General features: G+C 42.2%; 3 protein-coding genes across 4 annotated transcripts; 2 read left to right on the top strand and 1 right to left on the bottom strand.

Moving 5' to 3' along the window:
* The first annotated feature begins 731 nt into the window (after positions 1-731).
* On the top strand, positions 732-8,517 carry f10 (coagulation factor X). The gene is made up of 9 exons (XM_077566998.1): positions 732-1,011; positions 2,272-2,432; positions 3,460-3,484; positions 3,564-3,677; positions 5,074-5,205; positions 5,279-5,643; positions 7,048-7,165; positions 7,242-7,429; positions 8,006-8,517. The coding sequence occupies exons 1-9, from the start codon at positions 747-749 to the stop codon at positions 8,426-8,428; spliced, it is 1,791 nt and encodes a 596-aa protein (XP_077423124.1). The 5' UTR covers positions 732-746; the 3' UTR covers positions 8,429-8,517.
* A 251-nt stretch (positions 8,518-8,768) lies between these two features.
* prozb (protein Z, vitamin K-dependent plasma glycoprotein b) lies at positions 8,769-15,843 on the top strand. Its single transcript, XM_077567028.1, has 8 exons — positions 8,769-8,910; positions 10,460-10,623; positions 10,695-10,719; positions 13,033-13,215; positions 13,291-13,422; positions 13,479-13,555; positions 14,750-14,882; positions 14,956-15,843. The coding sequence occupies exons 1-8, from the start codon at positions 8,835-8,837 to the stop codon at positions 15,543-15,545; spliced, it is 1,380 nt and encodes a 459-aa protein (XP_077423154.1). The 5' UTR covers positions 8,769-8,834; the 3' UTR covers positions 15,546-15,843.
* Positions 15,844-16,824: 981 nt separating this feature from the next.
* Positions 16,825-24,096, bottom strand: pcid2 (PCI domain containing 2). Of its 2 annotated transcripts, none has more exons than XM_077567030.1 (15): positions 24,025-24,096; positions 22,733-22,796; positions 22,526-22,615; positions 21,412-21,485; positions 21,274-21,339; positions 21,137-21,176; positions 20,951-21,005; positions 20,737-20,840; positions 20,219-20,294; positions 20,003-20,144; positions 19,821-19,921; positions 19,670-19,743; positions 17,302-17,427; positions 17,097-17,220; positions 16,825-16,999 (listed from the first exon to the last, which is right to left on the bottom strand). In XM_077567030.1, exons 3-15 carry the CDS (start codon positions 22,609-22,611, stop codon positions 16,910-16,912), a joined length of 1,158 nt encoding a protein of 385 aa, XP_077423156.1. In that variant the 5' UTR covers positions 22,612-22,615; positions 22,733-22,796; positions 24,025-24,096; the 3' UTR covers positions 16,825-16,909. The 2 variants fall into 2 exon arrangements, with proteins under 2 accessions (XP_077423156.1, XP_077423158.1); XM_077567032.1 differs by having other exon boundaries at positions 21,137-21,178; positions 23,968-24,094.
* Positions 24,097-24,231: the final 135 nt, after the last annotated feature.

Raw genomic sequence — 24,231 nt, 5'->3', positions numbered from 1 at the left:
AAGTCAGAATGCTGAGAATAGACTCCGAATCCTGCCAACCTTTTCTTTTTTTTTCTCTTCACTGTCCTAATTCTCTTCTGTATGATCTGAAGCATCCGCCACATGACTCTAATATTCCCGCATACGTTTTGGTTCCTGGTTTTGTTGTGTTATTCTTGAGGTTGCTCCTTAATTGAGAAGATAGCGCAAGATATCGCCCGATATTGCGGCACTACGCCTTCAATGTAAGCGCGACAGCACGATTCGGAACATCCGAAACATTGTGGGGACATTTCCCGGGACGAGAAACCGATGAAAAGAAAAAAAAGAAGATGTCAAATCTCTCTTTACACTTTTATGACCTGAACATTTTCAATGCTCTCGGGTCAATTGAATTTATTGTTTTATATTTTTATTTTATTGTTTTATGTTTCCAACATGCCTTCTTCTGGAGAGTTCAGTATTGTTCATTCGGTAATTTTACCGATTTGACATGTCATCATCATTGCTCTCCTTTTTTTATTTTTTATATATATATATATTTTTGTATTTTTTTTTTTTCAGAAGAAAAAAAAAAAGTTTCCAACATGCCGAGTTGATTTTCTCTTCTTGTGTGTCTTATCTGTGCTTTCCACATAGTGTGACGTATCCAACGTTGTTTATGAAACGATTTTTTTTTTTAAACGATTTTTTTCTTCTTCTCATTCCTCGCTGCAGTCCTGACATTCACAACATTCCTTTTCTGGGGTAACTCTCAAGATTCCAACATGTGGAAGTTGTACAGTGCGCGAAACATCCTGTCCCGACAATCCCCTCCCATCCAGATGGGTCCACTTGAACACGTTGACACCCCTCCCTCCCCCGCAGAGGTCAACGGCCTCCCTCGCTGCGCCTCGCTCGCCGTCTGTTCAGACTTCAAATCATCTCCTCGCCACTCACAGCTTCTCCTCGTCAACTCACCAGCGGACGCCATGTTTGCTTTTGGCGGCCTGTCGCTCGGCGTGCTGTTTTTCCACCTGGCCGCCGCTCACGGTACGTTCAACGGCAAGGGGGCGAGGGATGGTGGATGGGGGAAGGGGCGTGGGGGGGGGGGTTACGTGTGCTTTGTGTGTTTAGTAGGTGTGTTTGTTTAGCATGCCTGGATGTTTAGTAGGGATCGAGCGATTATCGGTATTTTGACAAATATCGTTTTTTCCCGAATCTGAAGGCTGATGAAGCTGCTTTCTCACTGAGCGCTGAACGCTTGCGAACGTCGCCAATTTAGGGTTTTCAGCAGGGTTTGTTTACAGACACTTTTTACATTTCAAACCTATTCAGACCATTCTTCACTGCAAAGATCTTTTGAACCTTTTGCGAACCCTGACCAAAACCCCAAATTCGCTACGTTCGCATGCATTTCTCGCCCAGTGACACACAGGGAACTTTTCATTTAGGGATCGATTTAAATTTCCACTTTACAAAAAATGAAGCCGACGCTGGGAACTCCTGACACTTTTTATTTAATTTTTTGGGGGAAAACTTCATTTACAGTAGAAAACCTTCAGGGAACTATTGCTTAGTTATTAATTATCTTAACACGTGCTCTCGCAATTTTTTGTTATCATTTTTAAACAAATCTGTTCATTCTTTATATGTTCAAAATGAAAAGACAAAGTATTCTTTTGTTTAATTTTGACACTAATATTTTCTCTCTTACTATAAATGAATATCGGTTTGAAATATCGGTTATCGGCTTCATTGGCTACTAATAATTGGTATCGGTAAAAAAACAAAACATATCAGTGATGTCAACATGCCACACCTGATGACGGTTCAATCACCTGATTGGACAAACTCATTCTTAAAATTGTTTTCTGAGCGCATGTCAATTTATGTAAGACAGAAAAACAAAATATGAATGATGACGGGATTTTTTTGTTTTTTTTTAATCTCACATACACAAACAAATTCCGTGCCAGACATAATTAGCCAAACAGATTACAATAAAATGGCTGACGGATCGTTATGGATGGAGGTCGTGGCCTTGACGGAATGTGGCAGCTAACAAGCTAACGCAGCTTCGCTAATGCTCTTGGCCAAACTTAAGCATTTTTCAAATGTGTATTTTTGATCTTGAAGACACTAAAATTGAATGATGATCAACCAGGCACTTATTCACTCATGCTTGAATTCTCAATTGTAAAGAAGGAACGATTCCCGGATTGACGTACAATTGTGTTTGCTTCCCCTTCAATTGTGACGCTAGCGCGCGCGTGCCGCTTAAGTAAGGCGGCGTTGTCTCCCCGTCCGCAGTGTTCCTGGACACCGAGGAGGCCAGCAAGGTGTTGACGCGGCCCAGACGAGCCAACAAATACTTCGAGGAGCTCAAGCAAGGCGACATGGAGCGCGAGTGTCGCGAGGAACGCTGCAGCTGGGAGGAGGCGCGGGAGATTTTTGAAGACGACGCTCAAACGGTACACGCAATTCCTGAAACACAAACGTTGACTAACACCAGTTTGCTAATGTGACGTTCACAAGCCAAGCTGTGATTGGTCATTGAGGAACTGTGATGTCATTTTTACTGGGCATCAAGTAGCAAAATGGCCGCCCCCTGAGATAGATAAAAACGTCGGGATTTTGCTGCTCAATTTGTTTTCCACTAACACAATATGAATCGCAATACCGTGTTTGGACTAATGGGGGCGCATAGAACATTTTTGACTAGACTCCCGCACACTGGCTGTTCGCAAGAGAAGCAAAAACATACTTTCAGTTTGACTTTTGATGGTGCACAAGGTGCATTCAAGGGCCACCAACAAAACACGATATTTCAAACACAGATGTTTAAAAAGTGGCGCAACATCTCTGAAGTGACCATTTTAAACTAACGCCAGAGTGGGACTGAATGAAACGCGAAACTATTTTTTTCTAGAGCTGTCAAAATTAATCGATTGATCGGCAAGTAATCGATTATCAAATTAATCGACAACTATTTTAACAATCAAGGAACTGTTTTGACAAAAAAAAAAAATTGGGTTGCTTTTGTAATATACTTAAATGCTAAATTAAAAAGAATCTGTTAAGTCAATTAATCGATAAAAAAAATGTTAGTGACAGCACAATTTTTTTCATATTCACCGTTGAAATAATGTGTTTATTTTGTCTGAAGAGAGCCGTCGGAGTTGCCAAATTCCAGCAGCCGGCGAGTGTCGTGGCGGAAGAAGACGTCATTTGGATCAAAATAATCCAGTCGATATGAACTATGATTTGACTGAAAAGTGTCAACGAACCTATTTGTAAATAAATTAAATTTAATTCCGGTTGCAAATGGAAGTTGCAGCGAGTCTTTGTTGAGTAATTGCGGCGATTGTTTTTCGACGGCAAATGATGGTAAGGCATTTATTTTTAAGGGTGATGCTGCAAGATCATAACTTGTGTCGTATTTATTCTTGAACTATTTCATGCCTTTTTTTTTTTTCAATCTATCTTGCTCATTTTCAGAACAAATTCTGGGCCGTATATTCGGGTAAGTGAAATGTTTATCCGAACGTGTGTTGTTTGTTTGTTTGTGTCGATGTGACCCAAATGTGACGTGCTTGCGGCAGACGGCGACGCGTGCCTCTCGATGCCGTGCGCTCACCGGGGACGTTGCGAAGACGGAATCGGCCGCTACACGTGCTACTGTTACGACGGCTACCAGGGTTCCAATTGTGAAATTGGTGCGGGATCAATCGAGCCGCCTGTGGATGTGATCGTCATCTATGGGTCGTTCCGCGTCAAATCACAAACACACACAAATCGGGACATTTTTGACAAGCACATTTTGATTCGAATGAAACTCGCTGTACTTGTTGCTAGTGATGGCTCAACGTCAAAAGTCAAATTTGTATGTTATTGGTAGGGATGGACTGATTATCGGCTGGGCCGATTAGCGGTGCAGATTTCTGTCATTTTGGCAAATATCGGCACCTTTTTACAATTCTGAAGGCCGATAAAGTCGATATGTCGGCCAGCGATGAATGCTTGTGAACGTCGCAGATTTGTAAGACGTTCACAAGCAGTTTTGAGTTGCCGCATTTCAAACAACGTTTCACTGTCTGGGAAGATCTTTTGAAACATTTTAGGAATCCTGACGAAAAGCCCAAATGAGCGACATTTGCATGCATTTGTCGCTCAGCGAGATGCAGAAATTTTCCATTTATGGATTTAGTTAAATGTCCAATTTATAAAAGACAATGTTGACAGTGGGGAAAAAAGCTTTAATTACAGTAGAAAACTTTAGGGCGCTATTTACTAGCTTAGTTTTTATTTTAGCTTAACACACGCTGCTGACCTTGAAAGCTCCCTACAATTTCTGTTCTCATTTTTTAACAAAGCCGTCTATTCTTTATTTGTTTAAAAATAAACTAAAAAAAATCATTTTAAAACTAATTTAAGCAAATATTCTCTCTTTTACTGTACGTGAATATCGGTTTGAAATATCGGTTTGAAATATCGGTTTGAAATATCGGTTTGAAATATCGGTTTGAAATATCGGTCATCGGCCCTGAAACCTCCCAATATTTTGGTCTGTCACTCATTTGTGGCAAAAAGGGGCGTGGCCATCTTTGTTTGAACCCTTACATGTCAGTCAGTTTTCACTAATATTGTATTGTTGGAAAGAGAAATCGACAAGGATTCCAAAACATTTAGAAGATTGGTGCATATTAGTAAGCTTTTGAAATTGATCTTGTGGCTCATGTGACATGAAGAAACATTTTCACAAAATGTAGCTTTTTTGTTGTTGTTGTCGAGCAGCAATAAGGAGTTTATTTTAACCTTTAATAATCATTTATTAAATGATTGCAGATTAGGAAGTCTTGTTGAACTCCCTTTCCAGCAAAATGTTTTGTGACGATTGAGAAGAAGCAGCTCATAAGATATAAAGGGTTGAAACAAAAGAGGCCACGCCCCTTTTTGCAGAAAAAAAAATGGTCTCTCTTCCAATTGACCTCACATTTCAGATTGAGTGTTTTTGCCAAGTACAGCCAGTTTCAATCCAATCCAAATCCGCTCGTTTACACGAGCGGGCGATTTGTCACGGAATGAGCAGCAACTGAAAACGTTTTCCCGCAGCGATCCCTCAACTCTGCGAGAACCAAAACGGAGGTTGCCAGCACTTCTGCAAGGTGGAGCAAGGAAACATCGAGTGCTCGTGCGCCGACGGGTACTTCCTGGCTTCTGACGACAAGTCCTGCGAATCCAACGGTGAGCGGGATTCCGCACGGGTCGCAATCCAAATGGTCGGCGCCGCCTCCTCACGCCACGACAACTCTTGCAGAGCCCTTCAAATGTGGCGTCACACTCAGTGGCAAAACCAGAAGCAATTTCAAGTACCAGCGGCCCAACATCACCGAAGGGAACGTCACCGAGTTCAACCGGACCGGCGGGAATGTCACCGAGTTCAACCGGACCGGCGGGAACGTCACCGAGTTCAACCGGACCGGCGGGAACGTCACCGAGTTCAACCGGACCGGCACCGAAAGCAACGACACCTCCGCCGTCGGCCCGCCTCCTCCCGGCAACCTCACCAATCAGCAAACGGCGGAAGAATACGTGGAGGAGGAAGAAATCTCCGCCGACGTGGCGGGAATGACCCGCATCGTCAACGGGGAGAATTGTCCTCCGGGGGAATGTCCGTGGCAGGTGCGGTGATGGCGTCAGATTCCGAGGGCCTGATTTACTCAAGGTTGGGCAAGTACGGCAAACTGGATGGATTTCTCGGACGTGGATGCTTGATTGAATAAGCGGGCGAACCCGGGATCACGTCCGGGAAAAACTGATAACAGATTGTGTTGCGCGCTTGCGGAGGAATACGACGAATACGACGCGAGCCGAAACCGGAGACAAGTTTTGCGGCTTGAATTAGCCAATCTGAAAACAAAACATAAAATAAAATAATAATAATGAACTCATTCAAACCCAAAAACGTGTAAACACGTTTTTAATACTTTGTCTTTCACTCCCAAACACGTATTTAAACGTTTTTTTTTTTGTTTTGTTTTTTTTTTAATGCAAGAGCACTCAGAAGGCTTTGATGCAGCTTCTGACATGAAAAAGTGGCAATGGTAGTTATTACAAAGACCGGCCAGGAGGTGGCAGCAGAGTATAAGAGATCAGCCAGGGTCATGCTGCAACAAGCTCTTTTTTCAGTGTTTTTACCAGGAATGTGAATATTGATGAAACTTAGCTATATTCTAATGCTAATTGCTACAAAATGGAAACAGATGAAATATTTTTTTCCTGATGAAAGAAGAGACTCTAATCTTTCTTTTGGTAGGTTCCATGTTGTTGTTTTTTTTTTTTATAGTAATAGAACACAATATTGTGTGGGCCTTGCAAAATCCGTCAAAATCCAGTTAAACAGACGGGAGCAAAGGGGGTTGCTTCAGTGAAAATATATAATATAAAATATATTTTTGAGCAATCGGATTTTGGAGCTTCCGGATGGTCTAAGACCGCGTTCTCAAACACGGTTCTCGAGTACCCCTATCCAACCTGTTTTTTATGTCTCCCACAGCCAACACGGGTGTTTTCAAACAATGAGCTAATCAGTAAGCTCTGCATGAAGCCTGATAACGATCCTCGGGTACGTTGGCTGAGAGAGACGTGGAAAAGCGGCTGGATGAGGGGACCCGAAGACCGGGGCCGACTTTTTCACCAGTCGCAGCCACGAGTCAATTCATCCTTTCATCGTCTCCAATTCCATTTCACACGAAACTTGACTTTTGCGAGGTCGCCGGCTTCCCCAAAATTACGGGAGCGATAGAATTTCTTTTGTCTACCTCCGTTTGCTTGCCTCTTCCACTAACACTTCCAACTCCATCACTTTCAACTTCGTTTTGAGTGGACGGCGCTCTGGCAAATTTTCACAACAATCTCTTCCTGCAAAATGGCCGCCTGCACCCATTTTGACTACTCTTGCCCAAAATCTCCATTTTTGGATCTTAGTAAACCAGGCCCAAGTGTTTGCACTGGATCGGCGTGTCCATGTGGAAAGTCAACCCATCATGAGCGGTTCTGAACTCCTGTTTTTTTTTTTTTACGCAGGCACTCCTCCTGGACGAAAACGATATCGGCTTTTGCGGCGGCACCATCCTGAACGAATTCATCATCCTGACGGCGGCGCACTGCATGAACCACACCTCTTTTATCTCTGTGAGGCTGGGTGGGTGCGACCGACCAATCGGTGCGCGTCCCCGCGACGTTTCCGTGATAAAACCTCCCGCTTTGTGTCCGTCCAGGTGAGTTTGACTTATCGGTCAACGAGGGCAACGAAGCCACTTACTACCTGGAGACGGCGCTCACGCACAAGTTGTACCGCCGGGATACTTTTCACAACGACATCGCGCTCCTCAAACTGGCCTCGCCCATCAAGTTCTCGCGCTACATCCTGCCGGCCTGCCTTCCTGAGCCGGAATTTGCCGAGAGGGTGAGTGTGTGGCGGGATATTGGGTCAACTTGCCCATCTGTCCGTCTTCTTCCGCTTATCCGGGGTCGGTTCGCGGGGGCAGCAGCTTTAGCAGGGGAGCCCAGACTTCCCTCCCCCCAGCCACTTCAGCCAACTCCTCCGACGGGACCCCAAGGCGTTCCCAGGACAGCCGAGAGACATAGTCTCTCCAGCGTGTCCTGGGTCATCCCTGGGGCCTCCCGCCGGTAGGACATGCCCGGAACACCTCCCCGGGGAGGCGTCCAGGAGGCATCCGAACCAGATGCCTGAGCCACTTCAACTGGTTCCTCTCAACGTGGAATAGTACCAGCGGTACTATTATATATGGAATAGTACCATCAACTTGCCCAATCAAACTCAAAGGCGCCATGTTCATAACCGTCACGGTTGACTTTCGGATGCACAACTTTCTGTTCTCAAACAAAAACCCGAATGGCGAAATTCCCACCACCAAGCGCTCCATTTTCATACAAAAGCACCCATTGGACATTTTCACCCCAAATGAAAACATCCCGAACTTCCTGTTTGTTCTAACTGGGCTTCAACGTGTCCTCGCAGGTTCTCATGAAGCAGCAGGATGGGATGGTTAGCGGTTTTGGCCGTCTGGGCCAGAACCTGCCCACATCCAAGACCCTGCAGCGCCTCGCCGTGCCTTACGTGTCCCAACAGACGTGCAAAGAATCCAGCAGTTTCCGCATCTCCGCACACATGTTCTGCGCAGGCTACGACAAAAAAGCCATGGATTCGTGCCGAGGGGACAGCGGCGGGCCGCACGTGACCCCGTACAAGCACACCCACTTCATCACGGGCATCGTGAGCTGGGGCGAAGGCTGCGCCAAGGAGGGCAAATACGGCGTCTACACGCAGGTCTCCAAATTCAACAAATGGATCCGTTCCGCCATCAAGTTGCTGTTGCGCAAAGAGAATAGCACGGGGCGGGTGCGGAGGCAAAACGGGCCAATCAGGAGGCTGTATTTATAAGACAGCCGCCATTTTCTCGCCGGGCCGTTTGGAGGCAAGACAAAAGCTTTTTGAGTTTTCAAAGCCCGTAAATAAACACGACAACAGCGCGTGTGTGTGCGTGAACAGTGTGTTTCCTTTTAGCAATAAAACTAATCGGACCCGCTGATGAAGAATAATCAAGCGCTTCTTTGCTTGGCAAATAAAATGATTTCACAAACAGAGCCGCTGCTTGTTTTGGGGGGTCGGAGTCCAAGAACACAACGTTTCCCGCACTTGAGGTCAACACGTGAACACGTGACGAAGACAGACAAACATTCGGGGCGGGGGGGGGGGGGGGGGGGGGACTCACAGATGTGCTGGCGTGCCGTGTGGCGCTCGGGTTCGGCGGCCGGGATGTGACGACACTCGACGACCACTCGGTGTCATGGCGCTACCTGGAGTGCGTCTTCGCTGCTTCACCTTCCTCGCGTGCGTCCTTCACGTCCTCGGAAAAGCAGACGGTGAGAGTAAAAACTTCTTGTTGGACTTTTCGAAACATCTTCGTGCTTGTCGGTCGTCCGAATGAAAACATGACACAAACCATACAGTTAATTTTCAATTTGCAGTTGAAGGGAAAGCCTGACCTCCAGAAATATTTGGTGATTATCATGTTTCTTCTTTCTTAAGTAGGAAAAATGTTGCCGCTTTTCGGCTTTATCGTGACGGGCACGACTTTTTTTTATTGACTGTGCTGGATTTTCTCATATTTTTACGTGGATGAATTTAGGTTACAAAGTCCAGTTGTTTTCTGAGTGGCGTTCAAAATATGTGGTCACGCAGCACAAGCTCACTTCGCACTTAAGCTTTAAAAAAAAAAAATTATGATATAGAAGTGTTTATCATACAAAGACTTACTGTAATTTTAGCATTTTAAAGCATTAGCATCGGTCAGTGCTAAACTACAGCTACAAGCCAAAGCAACAAAACTGCTAAATTCATGAATCGAATGCAATTCGTTCAACGCTACAATATGAACCCTAGTACAGTACGTTTGATTGCCCCCTGACCTCGACCTCCATTTTTTAAAATATATTTATTTTTTGTTAATCCACTAAGGTTGTACGTAAATTGAATTAAGTGGGTATATGAAGGCTACTCATAATCTATTATCTTCTATGCATTATAAAACACCAACAATATTAGCCTATGCTAACCGGTTAACAAGCGCAACTAGCATTAGCGCGCTACCACCCACAGTCCCACACACACACACACCATTATATACACATTACACATGTACAGTAATAGTTTCTTAAAGACCCCTTACATGCAACGCTCCAACACTATTTTATGAGGGTATTAGCCTGAGCTAATCGGTTAGCAATCGTGATTAGCTTTAGCGCTACCGATTACTACTTTAATCTGTTACAAATAACACACACCCATATCATTTTTCAAACTGTGTTCTGCACTCAAACTACAAGCCATAACATTAAAACCCTGGAGAACCCACGGGGTCAAATTTGGCCCCTATAAATTCTGCTACTCAAATAACAAAGACCTTTTTTTTTTTTTTACAAATTTAACTTCAAAAGTCCAGAGTGCCACTTCTGACCCCTGCATGGGGCCATCTAGTGGATGAATATTGCACTTACATGAGCCAGAGTGGTGGTGACAAGATGGCTGGCAACAAACATGCGGTTTTGTTGAGCTGGAAATCAATCCAAACAAAACCATCTTCTCAGCAAACCATCAGATGGTAAAATTGTGTTTTTTTTTGTTAATCTATTTCATATCATGTTGCAGAATGCCTAGGAGTATGTTTTATATATATATTTTGATAAATTAGCAACTCTGAGCTAGTTAAAAAAAAAAGGGTTAAAATTGAAAAAACATATATTTTGGTGTTCAGTGAACTTATAGCAGTCATTTAATATATAATTCATAATTTTCCAAAGAAGAAAAGGGTTCTTGGGTTCTCCAGGGTTAATGTGTATCTGGTGTCTTCGTTGAAAGTGTCATCTTTTGTAATGTTGGGGTGCTTAAAGTTTTACCGCCTGGCGTTTTTAGTGTTTGTGCAGGCGCCGTCCGCACAAAGCGGTTTCCTGCGTTCCAAACGTGCCAACCACTTCCTGGTGGAGGAGATCCTACAAGGCAACCTGGAGCGGGAATGTTATGAGGAGCGCTGCACTTTTGAGGAGGCCAGGGAGTACTTTGAAGACAACGACAAGACGGTCGGCCCAACCCGTAGCACATCGCCTGCGCTCGCCTTCCGCTTCTAATTTTCAATGTTGTGTCTCGACAGGCCGAGTTTTGGAGCACTTACAACAGTAAGTTCATGTCAAGGAAATCTTACTGACTGGTGTTTATATAGAGCTACAAATTGGGAAGGGCGTGTTAGAAACATTTGAGGACGTATAACCTGAAGTTACCTTCTCCAAGGGATCACAAAGTAAACAAATGCTTCCATGCCATTTGACAGAGAGCCGTTGAGAAAACAGGCTACTATCAGAATGAGCATTTTAGTCTTCTTCTCTGCACGGAAATAATAATTCCATGGAGAAATTAAAAATACAGAAATTCCCTTAATTTTTTTTTTAACTCCACTGTTTGGATAGAGAGCAGCACTTTGAAACAGTGATTTCCAAATCAGCCGAATGGGGAAGATGCCACGGATTTCCGACTTCCGGTGTACCGGTACCAGACGTGATCGTGCTTGCCAGATCGTATCGGGGTCGCCTAACGAACACGTCACGCTACAGGATTGGCTAGAAATGATCCAATTGACGACAAAAATTGGAAAGAAAATATTAAAGATGTCATTTAAATCAAATGTACGGGATGAAATTGTAATAACGTAAATAAACCTACGAATATAAAAACAAGATATATTGAATAAATAATAAAATTGATTGAATAAATGATAAATGCACAAATTAAGTGCCTGAGATGTGACAAATATTGACAGTTTAGATGGCTGATGTGGTCCTATTATCATTAAGACTGTTTTTGTGATGTATTGTGATTTGTGAACCGCTCAAAAAGAAACCAAACCGAAGTGAAGAAGTCTGAATCGCGCATTTCGTTAGCGCTGCTGGACTGACGTCATCGGCAAACTCGACGGCGCTTCAATCTATTTTTTAGTAATCGGTTTTTATATTCTTAGTTTTTTTTAACGTTATGACAATTTCAGTCCATACATTTTATTTAAATGGCATCTTTAATAATTTCTTTCCAAAGTTTTGCCGTTTACCGGATTTAAAAAAAAAAAAACTTTATTGAACAATTGTCAACGGATATTCACCAGCCAATCCTGTAGCGTGACGCCATCGGTAGGCAACCCCGATACAATCTGGACGCCCGATCAGATCCGGTACCGACACCGGGTTTCACACATTAGCGTCGTTTCCGGCCACGTTCCAACACTCGCACCTCTACCCCTGCAACCCCCAACCGCGCGCATCTCACCACTCTGAAATAATTCGGACAACTGCGACACACTCGCACCCGTCGACGGGAACGCGCGACCGAGGGGCACAAGGCGGAAGCGCAAGAACTGGGACGCTGCCCACGCGTGGCGAACAGGAAAGAGAAACAAAGCGGATGTGTGAAAACCAGGAAGTCGGAAGTCCCGCCTCCTCAGTGGCATATACGCCACAGTTCTGGGGGTTGTGTGTTCGTATCGCAGCGCCCGCCACATCTGAAAAACATGCACGCCAGCTTCTTTTCATATTGTGAACGTGCGTGTGAATGTTGAAGTCCACAACAATTGGTTGACGACCAGCGCTGGCCGACGCCGTCTCCAGCCCAATCCAGTAAGGATAAGCGCTAAAATTGACACAATTTTAAGTGGCACCAAAGAATCAGAGCTAAACATATTCCCAATGTGACATACACGGCAAATATAACAAAGCAACTACTGTAGTGTAGGCCTATATGAAAAGGAGTTCAACAAAAACAAGAGAACCAAAGCTTACAGATTGCTGAGAAGTCAGTCCAACATCTGAACACAATCTCAAGAAGCCTCCAAGTCGTCGGTTTCCAGATGTCTCCACTCTACTCGCACTCCTGAATCTAAGAAATTAGTATAGAGGTAAAGCAATGTTTACAACAAAAACTGCCTTCCTCAATCCAACATGGCTCTCTTTTAATTTAGGATTCACAATGCATGTTGTCTGAACCGGATCCAGAATGTGCGCACTTACTTCCTGTTTCCTGCAGACAGCAAAGTAGCCCCCGGGCTGAATAGTTTGCAGACAAGCAGAGGTGGGGGACTTCAGTCATGTGACTTGACTTCAGTCAGGCTTCGTCACCAATTATTGGACACGCTTGGCTAAACTTTGTCAAAGAGCTCACTTGACCGACTTGGTGCTCTTCGGACCCGACTCGACTCGAACGACATGAAAATGTGCATTTTCAAGATCGTGTTCCATTTGTTGACCACGACCTGACTTAAGAGCTTTACTTCACCCAAGCAATGACTTTGACATTTAGTTGCTGGAATTTTGCCAAAGTATTTTGGCACTTCACACTTTTTTCTCACTGGCGTGAAATCTGTGAATTGCTTCCGTTGCTTCAGTCACAACATGAGATAAAAGTACAAGTGGATGAATTTCATCGTTTTTGTGTTTTGTTTGTGACAGATAAGAATCATTGCAAGCCCAATCCCTGCCTTCATGGTGGGAACTGCACTTCCAAAGAGGAGGGGTTCCACTGCTCTTGCTCGTCCCCCCACCATGGAATCATTTGCCAATTGGAAGAGCAGGAAAACATAAACAGCCAAGAAGATGGCGGGAGGCCGCAAAAATCACCACAAGTGGTAGCAGGTGAACTTCGGGGACGGTTCGAAAATCCTGTGCCATCGTCTTAACGATCCCGCTTCAACCTGTGTTGCGTTTTAGGAACGTCCCCGTGTCCCACTGAAGGCCCAAACGTTTGCCATCAGCTGTGCAAGGCGACCTCGCGTGCCTTCACGTGTTCCTGCGTGGCGGGATTCGAACTGCACAGCGACGGACGAAGCTGCCTGCCCGAAGGTTGTAAACAATAACAAACACTCGCGTACAACATCTGACCTTTGCCCTTTCCTTAGTGGACTTCCCCTGCGGAAGACTTCCTGGTTCTTCTCAGACAGTCTCAATGTGTCACAATGGAAACTGTCCCTGGCAGGTGAACACTACCAGCTTTTTGCCACATCAGTAGACCAGAATATAATAATATGTAGCGATAAACCATATTTGACATTTTGACGAATATCAGACATTTTTTTCTTTTTGCAAATCTGAAGGCCGATAAATCTGGTATCCATCTCTCTGAGCAGCAAATGTTTGCGAACTTAGTGAATTTGAGGTTTTCGTCAGGGTTTGTAAAATGTTGCAAAGATGTTCACAGACCAGTTTTTGCTTGTCACAAAGAAATATTGATGATGTTCTGACTCAGTTTTTCACTATTCAAACATCTTTTAGGAACTTTACAAGAGATGCTGACACAGGAAATTCCCTGCACTTTTTGCTTTTGTTAAAATTAAAATGGAAACCAGTGAAAGTTTAATCAGTTATGTTAAACTGTATTTACTATAGAAAATATTTACTTTTTTGTTCACATTTTTAAACAAACCTATTTCCTTTACGTTTAAATAATAATAATAATAATAAAAAGCATTAAACATGTTGGAAAATGTGGAAACGTGCTTATTTTTTTAAACATTTTGATGCTAATATAATTTTTCTTTTACTGCAAAAGAATATCGGTTCCAAATATCGGTTATCTGCCTCCTTGCCGACTAATAATCAGTATCGGCCCTGAATAAAAACATACTAGTATCACTCATTTATATCACTCCCACGAACAACTTGTATGCCAGGGTAAGCAAATGAAGCGCACCTTTGCGAGAAGCCTCCACTTGTCCTCTACCTTTCCGTTTTTAGACAAAGTGCGCTTGATACAAAGTCAAAATCATTTTGTGGCCACAAATGAATGTTTTGTGTACACGTTACATCTATTGTGGTTGTTTTTATCCCATGTGTGGGTTTGTGAAAGCAAGCATCCTCCATGTTGGATTTGGCCTCTTAATGATTTGATAGGCGACTTGACCTGTCCTGGTTTGGTGTCTTCCTTTCTATCCCTAACCCTAACCCAGTCGAAACCAGTTAAGACCATCAGGTCACACATTTTCTTCTGGGTAAGCTGAGACACCCCCCCCCCCCCACACCAAGACAGTATAAGACCATTTTGTACTGGATCTTTGTGACTATGCAGTCTCCTGCTTGTTGTTATTATTAATGTGGCGAGCATTCACGATAAAAGAAGCGGCGACGGTTCCCATCTGAACTTGACATTCACGAAGGTTTGGACTGTCTGCAGGCATTGCTGCTAGGAAGTGGCGGGACGGAGCTTTGCGCCGGTGTTTTGTTGGGTCCGCGGTCCGTCCTGACGGCCGCCAGTTGCCTCCTACGGGAACCCGACCCCCAAGCCTCCAATTTTGTCGTCGTCGCCGGTAACAAACTGGATTCAATCAAGATTTGTCCGATAAAATGACCAATAAAAGTCAGCTGCTTTTTTTTCCGTAGGAACCACAGACACAACAATGTCCGTTAAGGCTTTCCATATCCACAAACGTTACCTTGTAAATCACCATGACAACGACCTGGCCTTTCTGGAGCTCACCTGCCCGTTGCCACTTGGCCCCACCCTCCGCCATCTGTGTCTGCCCGCCAAGGATTTCAGTGAAAACATCCTGATGACTTCAGGGCGGGTCGGGATCGCTGCAATCATGAACCAACACCTGGACCAGAACCTGGTCTACTTGAGTTTGGATGAGTGTCGCGGCCAACTCAACGTCTCGTTCCCGCTCAGCAATAAAATGTTCTGCGTGACGGGACAGATGGGAAAAACCGCGATAACCAATCACAAGTCGACGGCGAATGGATCGAGTTCAACATCTTGCCAACGTGGCGGTCTGTTGTCCGCCATGCCTCTCGCCACGGTGGAAAGAGGGACAGCGTTTCTCACGGGGCTGCTCATCGCGCCGCCTAGAGGATGTCTGGGGAATGGCGGGCTGGTTTTTACCAAAGTGTCCCGACATCTGGCCTGGATCAGACAACACGTGGAGGCCATCGAGTCACATGAGCACACAAACAAAAAGTCCAAAAGGAATTGAATGGGGACAACTCACCGGGGAAGCGCTCGGCTTCTGCTGGATGTTCTCGTCTGTTTATTCCCAGAAAATCAGTCTTGAGTCCGACTCCGTTTTGTCGCTGGCCACATCGTAGTTCTGCCTTCCCTCAGAGAGCCGTTATGTAATGCATGTACAATCAGCTAATCCAATTATTACATGTATACAACAAATGATAGATAACTCATTTTGAAATCACAAGTCCAGGAATATTGTTCAATTTATGTTTTTTAAAGCTGTTTGCAGTATCTCGATGCTATTAAAAATTGAAGGCAATTTGCAATTTTGGTCTAGATTTGAACACGCAAGTGATTTCCTTAGAATTTAGTGTTCATTTCATCAACAAAAATATTTTTGTCAACACACATTTTTCACCAAACTAAAACTACACTAGAGTAAAACTCTCATTAATGAACAATAATGGAACTAAATCCGTATGCATTTTCGTCGACTAATGAAGATGAGACTAAAATGTGACGCGCCGCCTTTCAAATCTGCAGCTAGCGAGTGCAACGTGCACAAAAAACAGGAGGTGGATTCTCGGTGAAAGATTAGAGAGAGAGAGAGAAAAAAAAAAAGAGTAAATTCTAGTCATAACGTAACATTAATCCAACGACTAAAACATTCCAACAATAATATTAATCCGAGCGCTAAATACTGCTAATGCTAACTTGCTAGCGTGTAGCATGGAGCCATAGTTAGCCACTTGTTGATTTACTGTCATTGTGTGTGTGTGAAGTTGTTTTTCACCCAAGATGAGAAAATTTGAAAATGTTCAACATAATGATAAAAAAAAAATATATATATATATACAGGAGTTAAATGATATTGTCCTGACTAAAACTAGACTAAAATGTAAAGTTTTTGTTGACTAAAACTAGATGAATAAAATTGTGTTATTGGACTAAAAATGTTAAGATTTATAGTCGACTAAAAATGGACAATAAAAAACATGCTGAGGTTGACAAACTGATAAAAACTAACAAGCGTGATTGAAACTGGACAAAAACGGAGACTACATTTAAAAACAGCAGATAACATTAAGACTACTTAGAATTCATTTTGATACTTGTGATGTTGCGTCTGTGGAGGACGGGAACCTTTAGAAGACTGCTTGAGATTATGAACAGGAAAAAAATGCGAGGTCTTTTTCAAAACTGAGAAAAAACCTGAAACATGTTCTTGTTGCGTTTGAACCCAGACAATAAAAACCCAAATGTCTAATCAACATGATGATGTTCAAGAATGAAGGAGTCGCAGAGAATACAAATGAGTCTTTTCATTTCATGATGTGCAGCACGTTACAAAAAAAAAAAACAATTTTGAGTTGAGCTGAATCTTAAAGCAGCCTAGGAGATTGACGACAACGGAGGGAAGGGATTCTGTTTGCTGACCACGAGCTTCTGGTGCTGATGTGAGATGTAACCTTTGATGTGACCCTGAGAGCAGAGAAACCGTGTCAGCGTTCCTTCCCGTGTCCGTCCGTGTCCGCGCGCGCGCGTGCGTGCGTGTGTGTGTGCTCGCACGCGCACTCACCATGTAAATGAGGTTAGCCAGGATACACTGCACCTCATCCACATCGACATCTTCCACCTTCATCATCTTCAGGGCCACCAGGAATGTGTCCAGAGGCAACTGGTGGGTCTTCAGCAGCAGGTAGCTGGACACGCACGACAACAAGAACTCAGTGGGCGGAGCCTCGGCTCAACGTTGCTCTGGCAGAAGTGAAGGCGACGCTCACACTTTCTTGAAGAGGTTCCTGTACGTGATGATCTTCAGCTTCTCCAGGATGAGAAAGATGCCACAACGGATGAAGAAGGTCTCGTGTTTGGACAGAGCCTCGTTCAGCAACAGCAGGTTCCCGTCACTGATGCACAAATACATAAACACACGCCAATGATTCATGCCATGAAAATGACAACAGACAATCCAGCATCATGAACTGCTTTAATGTGGATTATTTGCATTTTAGTGAACTTTCAACCTTTTACCATTTAGAACAGTCATGTCCATTTTCAAATTGAATTCCTATTTTTTTAAGTCAGGTCACTGCGCTTCTCTGGCAAGTTAGAAATTAAAATCACTTTTCTGGTCAGGAAAACAAAAAACGATGCAGGAAGTCCTCTAGCTAAGAACATTCAACTTGCGAACGTTTCGCAGATGCAAACAAAGGCTGACTGATGTCCAAAAATGCCGCATTTCGCACGCAAGTTAATATTTTTAAATGCGCGCCACATCATACATTACGGTACAGTACTGTAGTTCCCCTCTCTGCCACAAGCACGCCGAGCAGCACCGCGCCATTTGCGCAATTTATCTACCTCACTGTCCGCCGATGCACGGCACAGGAGCCGTGGCGCGCGCACTCTTCATACACCACATATTATAAATACAAATAATAATAATAATAATAATAATACAATAATATTAAAATATAATAATCAAATTGATTTTAAAGTTAATTTATGCACTATTTAGACAGTATATACAGTACTCTATATAATTTGTTTAATTTGCTGTCTTTACAAAATATATATATTTAGTAAAAATTATTTCCCAAAATTTAACTTTAAATGTATTCAACTTAGAAACAAATTTGACTCGCAAACAACCTCTCGGACCTCATTGTGTTCGTAACTTGAGGACTGCCTGTTCATGCCTATTTTCAAAAAAAAATTCTTAAACGGTCTAAATATGGTATTCTGGCTGATATTGCGTTAGTAGAATATGAGTTAAAAAGCAAAATCCAGCAGTTTTTACTAATATGAGAAGGAGGCCATTTTGTCACTTGCTGTCGAGTGAAAATGACATCACAGTTCCTCAGGTCTCAAACAACAACCAATCACAGCTCAGTTTCTCAAGTCTCTGATTGGTTGTTGCCTGAGCGGCTGAGCCCTGAGCAACTGTGATGTCATCTTCAGTCAACAGCAAGTGACAAAATGGCCGCCCCCTGGATTTTAATTCATGACTCATATTCCACAAATGTAATATTCATCAAAATGTCAAAGCTGGTCAACGATACAGGCTGTGTCAATTGTGATATTTCAGCATATGCCAACGGCTGCAAAAAAATTGGACGGCCATAGTTTGCATGCGTCTGTGCTAGAGAAACATGAGGAATTTTTTCTCTCCATAATTTCCAATGCTGTCGATAAACCTTACATTGGCTGGTGTTCTATTCAATTTCTTAAGTTCTGTGTATAAGCACTGTGTATTATTACGAGTGTGAAAGTCATTCATTTTAAGACAACATTAGCAAAACAACAGCAATCTAATGAGAATACAGTAATTTAATACGGAAGATGAATTTTCAATGTTTAACATTTACTTGCCATGTGCTACTGTAAACAAACTGATGAAAGAGACGCGTGTCAACCAGGGTTATTATAGTTTTGGAATTTTTTTTTTAGTTCGTTTTTATTTTTATTTTTTTAAATTTAGTTAGTTTTAATTAGTTTTCAGGGTGGTTTTGTGAGTTTTTATTAGTTTTAGTTATTTCATAAATGATTAGTTTTAGTTTCAGTATTTTTTTTTAAAGTGTATTACTTGTGCACAATATTTAAAAAAAAAACACTATGAGAGCAACGTCATCTGAAGGTGCTTTTCTATTGGCTGCTGCTAGATGACATCACTTTTGTGTGACACACCATCAAATGTCTTTTTCCCGGTTAATATCAAAATAAATCATCCCCAAAGACTCATGCATTAAATTGATTACCAAAGACTAAAACAAAGGACATTTTTGCTATAATTATAGTTAGTTTTGTAAACATAAAATGTAGTTTCAGTTAGTTTTCGTTAAAAAAAAAAAAAAAAAAAAAAAAAAGCATTTTCGTTTTTATTTTATTTTGTTAACGAAATTGTTTTTTGATTTTTTTTTGTTAGTTTTAGTTAACTAAAATAACCTTGGTGTCAACATTCGTGTTAAGGTGAAGTCATTTTGGATGATTTGGAAAAATGTCCCAAAAAGTGGAGCCGTGGTTTTTGTAAGATTGTGAAAAATCTCATATACAGTCAATTCCATTCGATTGGGAATGAGATGAGAAAACGCAATATATCTTCATTACTCCCAACACGAACCTGCACACGTGCGCACGCACTCGCCCTACCTGACGGCTTGGGTGACTTGTGCAAACTGCAGCAGGTCATACTTCTCGAGGAGCTGAAGCGTCGGCATGTGGCCCTAAAACGTCAGCAAACCAAAGTCAAGCCAGCTCGAGTGACAGTTCAAATGATCATTGAAGGGCGGAGCCGTCGGACCAGCAGCATCTTGACGGGGAGCAGGTAGATGAGAATCATCCTCTTGTTCTTCTGACTCGCGCGATGGCAGTGGCGGAAGGAATAGGACAGAAACTCCTCGGCTGGCGGGCACAGACACCACAATTGCGCTGGTATCAGACGGCCATCTTTATTTGAACGGATGACATCATAAGCAAAGATACCTGGTTTGAAATCACTGTCAAACATGGCCTTGCGGCCCACGTAGTACTTGTAGGTGACCTTCTGAGCGGGACTGTAGTCGTTCTTCAAGTTGGAGCTGTCGATAGCCCTGATGAGCGGCTTGCACAAATGCAGTTTATTGATCTGAATCCAGAATAGAAGAAGCGTCAAAATCCAAAATACACTCTAAAACGCTCAACATACAAAAGACTTGAGACTTTAAAGTAGATCTTGAAGAGCTGGTTGCTGAGAAACATCATGCCCCACTTCTTTGAGTCCTCGATCCCGGCTCGGCTGCAAAGTAAAAAGGAAGTATCAGGATGCTGATTAGACATTACCAGTCAGTAAAAAAAAAAAAAAAAAAAAAAAAAAAAAAAAACGACCTAGGTTTTCTTTCATACTCTTGTTAACAAAGTGAAAAAAAAAGACAAAAAAAAAAAAGAGAGCAATGATGATGACGTGTCAAATCGGTAAAATTACCGAATGAACAATACTGAGCTCTCCAAATAAATAAAAAGATTACCAGTCAGTAGTGAGCACATTTCGGAGTCCCCAGACTCAGTTTTATGCTTAATATGTCATTTTAATGACTGCTTCTATTTTGTTAAAGATCTTTTTTTCCCCTAATTATAACAAAATATCCCACACTGCTTCATATAAATACATGGCATTAATATGGAAGACAATTGCTAAAAAGTTGTTATACAAGTTTGTTTGATGGATGATTATTACTGACTTGTCACTGGCACAAACTCGAAAGCAGCTCATTAGCTGCTCGGCTGCTTTTTCCAGCATTTCGCTCGGTTGACCTTTGCCCTTCTGTTGCAACTGCTTCTCTGCCTGGAAGCACATACAGTAGATGTTGAGCTTCAGTCAATGTCAATCCAATCAAAACATTGAGCAGAGCAATTGAACAATAATTCCCAAAAGTCCTTTGAGTGTTCTCTTACATTGTTGGCAAATATCCTGAGATCCAGCGTGACCGTGAACATCACAGGCAGCGCCCTAAAAAGGGACAAAGACACGATGCTACTTTCCAGATGACGACAATTTTCTTTTGCCTAAACTAAAACCCGGGCCAGCACGCATGAATATCGACACAAATTGTTCTTGATATGCTTGTAAGTGCCACTCACCAGTTCTCCTCTTTGTGCGACTGAAACGCCCTCAAAAAAGATGTGAGAAGTCAAGGAGGCGACCGCGAGTCTGTCTTGATGTGCGACGTGATCACAATTGATTATTGATTGAATGCCGAAGCCATCATAAAGGATATTGGACGACAATGGTCTGGAACTTGTAGGCTTCCACAAAGTCGTGATTGGCAACGGCATACGTACACCTGGCAAACAAAAAACGCTGCCGTCAGGATACGCACCACAACCCTTTCTCAAAATGACGCACCCGAGCACACCTGAGATGAGCAGCCACCATCTCGTCGTACGGCGGCTCGAGAACCTGTTGACATTTGTCCTCTGGATTGGCCAGCTGAAAACACAAACATGAACCTACGTCCATCATCTGAGCCACAATGGGCGTACAGTGAATCCTGTTTAACCACAAAATGTGTAAATATGCTTTTTAATACTTTGTCCTTCACTCCCAAAAACATATTTGTACGCTTTGGGTGTTTTGTTTTTTTTCATGCAAGAGCATACAGAAACTTCTGACATGAAGAGGTGGCTTGAAGCAATGGTAGTTACTACAAAAAACGTCCAGCGGGTGGCAGCAGAGTATAAGAGATCAACCAGGGCTCTGTTGCAACAAGCTCTTGTTTTCAGTGTTTTTACCAGGAATGTGAATAATGATGAAACTTAGCTAAGCTATTCTAATGCTAATTACTGCGAAACAGAAACATGAAAAAATTAACTTTTTTTCCTGATAAAAGAAGAGGCTCTAATCTTTAGTAGTAAAACAAAAGAGCTGGGAGCGAAGGGGGTTGCTTCAGAAAAAAAAAAAAAGGCTGCAAGTGAATGAGTTGAGGTTAATTTTTCCATTAACTGACTATTGTAGATTTTTACAGTGAAAGCTGCGCTAATTTATTGCTTGTTTTGCTTGACGCAGCACATGTTGCATATTTCAACATATACATGAAATTACCATTACTGCAGATTACTGAGTCAGTTGTGAAACTCAATTTCATGTGTCGCCATCCATCCATGTAGTGCTGTGCAATTAACCGAAATTCAATTACAATTTCAACTATTACACTCCACAATTACAAAATCAGCATAATCTAAAAAAAAAAAAGATTATTAATGCTAATTTTGAATTGTTTGAATTTATATATTTGCACCGTTTTATTTTATTTTAAAATACATTTTGTTTCATTCAAAAGGAACTTTTAGTGTTTCAAAGAATTGTACTTGTCTTAAAATGTTTTACATTCTAAACATTTTCTTGTTTTGTACCAAAAAATAAATGATTGTCCTAACCGCGACTTCAATAATTACCAATGTAATCGGGATTATTATTATTATTATTTATAATCGAGCAACCATCCATAATTTAAGTGGGTGTTGCCACACCTGGAGGCGGGGGTTGGCGACATGTGGGTGTTTAAATGAAAGCAGTTCAGCACAGTGGGCGCCCTTCTGGTTGTCAATGGCTTCATAGGCCTGCAGGAGGACAAGAAGCTTGTTGAGGTGATCAATATATCTACAAATATACTGTAACGTAGATTTAAAAAATAATAATAATTAAGTTATTGTTTTGTTGTTGACGTCAAACATCACCTGTTGCAGATACTGGTTGATGGTGATGTGAGCCATGACGTCTTAGTCAAAGAGTCGCCTCTCCCTGAGCAGAATCATGTATAAAATAAATAAATAAATAGATTTTAACAAAAAACAGCCACAAAGGAATTCAGCACGTCAGGGGTTATTTCAAGTAAAAAAAAAAATAAAATAAAAACAATGACCGAAGTTGCACACGTTTGCATGTATATTATTCCACTTCTCGCCCATAGTCAGCAAGGGTAGGCACCAGCTTCCTAAAATGAGGATAAGCCGCATAGAAAATGTATTGATGAATGTATACATAAAACAAGAGTTGACGTTCTACGGCAAATTTTGGATTCAAGTGAGATCGTGGTGAATTGGTATCTCATCTGGCAATGCCATTGATACAGAGAACCAGCAAGCGCCAATAAGATGTTGTCTTAGAAAAACTAGTATTTTCTCCAACACAGATGTTCTACATTTATAGTGGATTAGAATGTTCTAGATGAAAGATTTTTTTCATGACCACGATCAGGAATTTTCTTATCCTCATTGGGCTAAGTCACTGAGCTGGAGCCCATTTCAGCTGATGTTGGGGCACACCCTTTACACTCACACTATTGACTAATTTTCATTTCCAATTAACCGAATAGTCATGCTTCTGAATGTGCAAGTGACGAGTCAACCATGCTGGCACACGATTTTGTTTCCTCAGAATTGTTAGGGATAAGAACACAGCAATATTTTTCATTAATATCGCTTACATTACTGAAAAACGGCACTAACGTCTAAGCAGAAAAAGAAGACGCGATACACATCACACAAAAATAACCTATTCACGGTCAACCTACTGTAATCACGGTAAAATAATTCACGCCAAGGCCAAGAATAAATCGTTGCGGCGACTGAGTAATCAGAGCCGTTCACGGCAGAATAACAAAAGCAGGTACGCCATATAAAAATTGAAAGGAGTGGGAGTCATGCACGGTGATGTGATATGAAAACAGCAACGTCGCATGATTAAAAGAGTGTTTTTGGAAGAGTAATACTTCATGCACGCGACTTAATCCGAGTGTGAAGAAACTTGAAGAAAACGTTCCATTCGCTTCATCATGTGTTCTAAACAAATAGCCGCTAAAAGGCTACGTTTTAGCACTTTAACTGTGCGTGAAACATTAACCAATTACACTCGATTTTGAACAGCCAAAAAACGATATCAATAAATATTTTAACTATGTATAAGAACTTACCTTTATTCTAACATCACTGATAAAATAGGCATTCAAATGAAGTTTCATAGGAATTACCATCCGGGTCGTGATGCCATTGTGGAATACACTTCCGGTGCGGAGTTATTCTTCTTCGCTCACGTTTGGCACATGAGACTAGACACATTGCTGCCCTCGTCTGACCAGCCATTAGTATTGATTTGTGAACAGAATCGGAAATATTGGGACATAAAGAGGTTTCAGCAGTTAATTATTCATTTCACGTATACATAATATATTGTAGAT

The sequence above is a fragment of the Vanacampus margaritifer genome, chromosome 1 (genome assembly GCF_051991255.1).
Source record: "Vanacampus margaritifer isolate UIUO_Vmar chromosome 1, RoL_Vmar_1.0, whole genome shotgun sequence".
NCBI classification, from domain to species: Eukaryota; Metazoa; Chordata; class Actinopteri; order Syngnathiformes; family Syngnathidae; genus Vanacampus; species Vanacampus margaritifer.
The sequence above is the reverse complement of the archived record's forward strand: the minus strand, read 5'-3'. Positions and strand labels throughout refer to the sequence as shown.

What these genes read in the sequence shown, in the direction of transcription:
- prozb (XM_077567028.1), top strand. Translation starts at nt 8,835, where the DNA reads ATGGCGCTACCTGGAGTGCGTCTTCGCTGCTTCACCTTCCTCGCGTGC. An exon ending in CGTCCTCGGAAAAGCAGACG is followed by an intron (nt 8,911 to 10,459) that starts GTGAGAGTAAAA and finishes TGGCGTTTTTAG; the next exon opens with TGTTTGTGCAGGCGCCGTCC. An exon ending in ACGAAGCTGCCTGCCCGAAG is followed by an intron (nt 13,423 to 13,478) that starts GTTGTAAACAAT and finishes CCCTTTCCTTAG; the next exon opens with TGGACTTCCCCTGCGGAAGA.
- f10 (XM_077566998.1), top strand. Translation starts at nt 747, where the DNA reads ATGTGGAAGTTGTACAGTGCGCGAAACATCCTGTCCCGACAATCCCCT. An exon ending in CCACCTGGCCGCCGCTCACG is followed by an intron (nt 1,012 to 2,271) that starts GTACGTTCAACG and finishes CCCCGTCCGCAG; the next exon opens with TGTTCCTGGACACCGAGGAG. An exon ending in ATTCTGGGCCGTATATTCGG is followed by an intron (nt 3,485 to 3,563) that starts GTAAGTGAAATG and finishes TGCTTGCGGCAG; the next exon opens with ACGGCGACGCGTGCCTCTCG.
- pcid2 (XM_077567032.1), bottom strand. Translation starts at nt 22,768, where the DNA reads ATGGCTCACATCACCATCAACCAGTATCTGCAACAG. An exon ending in TCGCACAAAGAGGAGAACTG is followed by an intron (nt 21,006 to 21,136) that starts GTGAGTGGCACT and finishes GTCCCTTTTTAG; the next exon opens with GGCGCTGCCTGTGATGTTCA. An exon ending in AGGAACCTCTTCAAGAAAGT is followed by an intron (nt 17,221 to 17,301) that starts GTGAGCGTCGCC and finishes GTGCGTGTCCAG; the next exon opens with CTACCTGCTGCTGAAGACCC.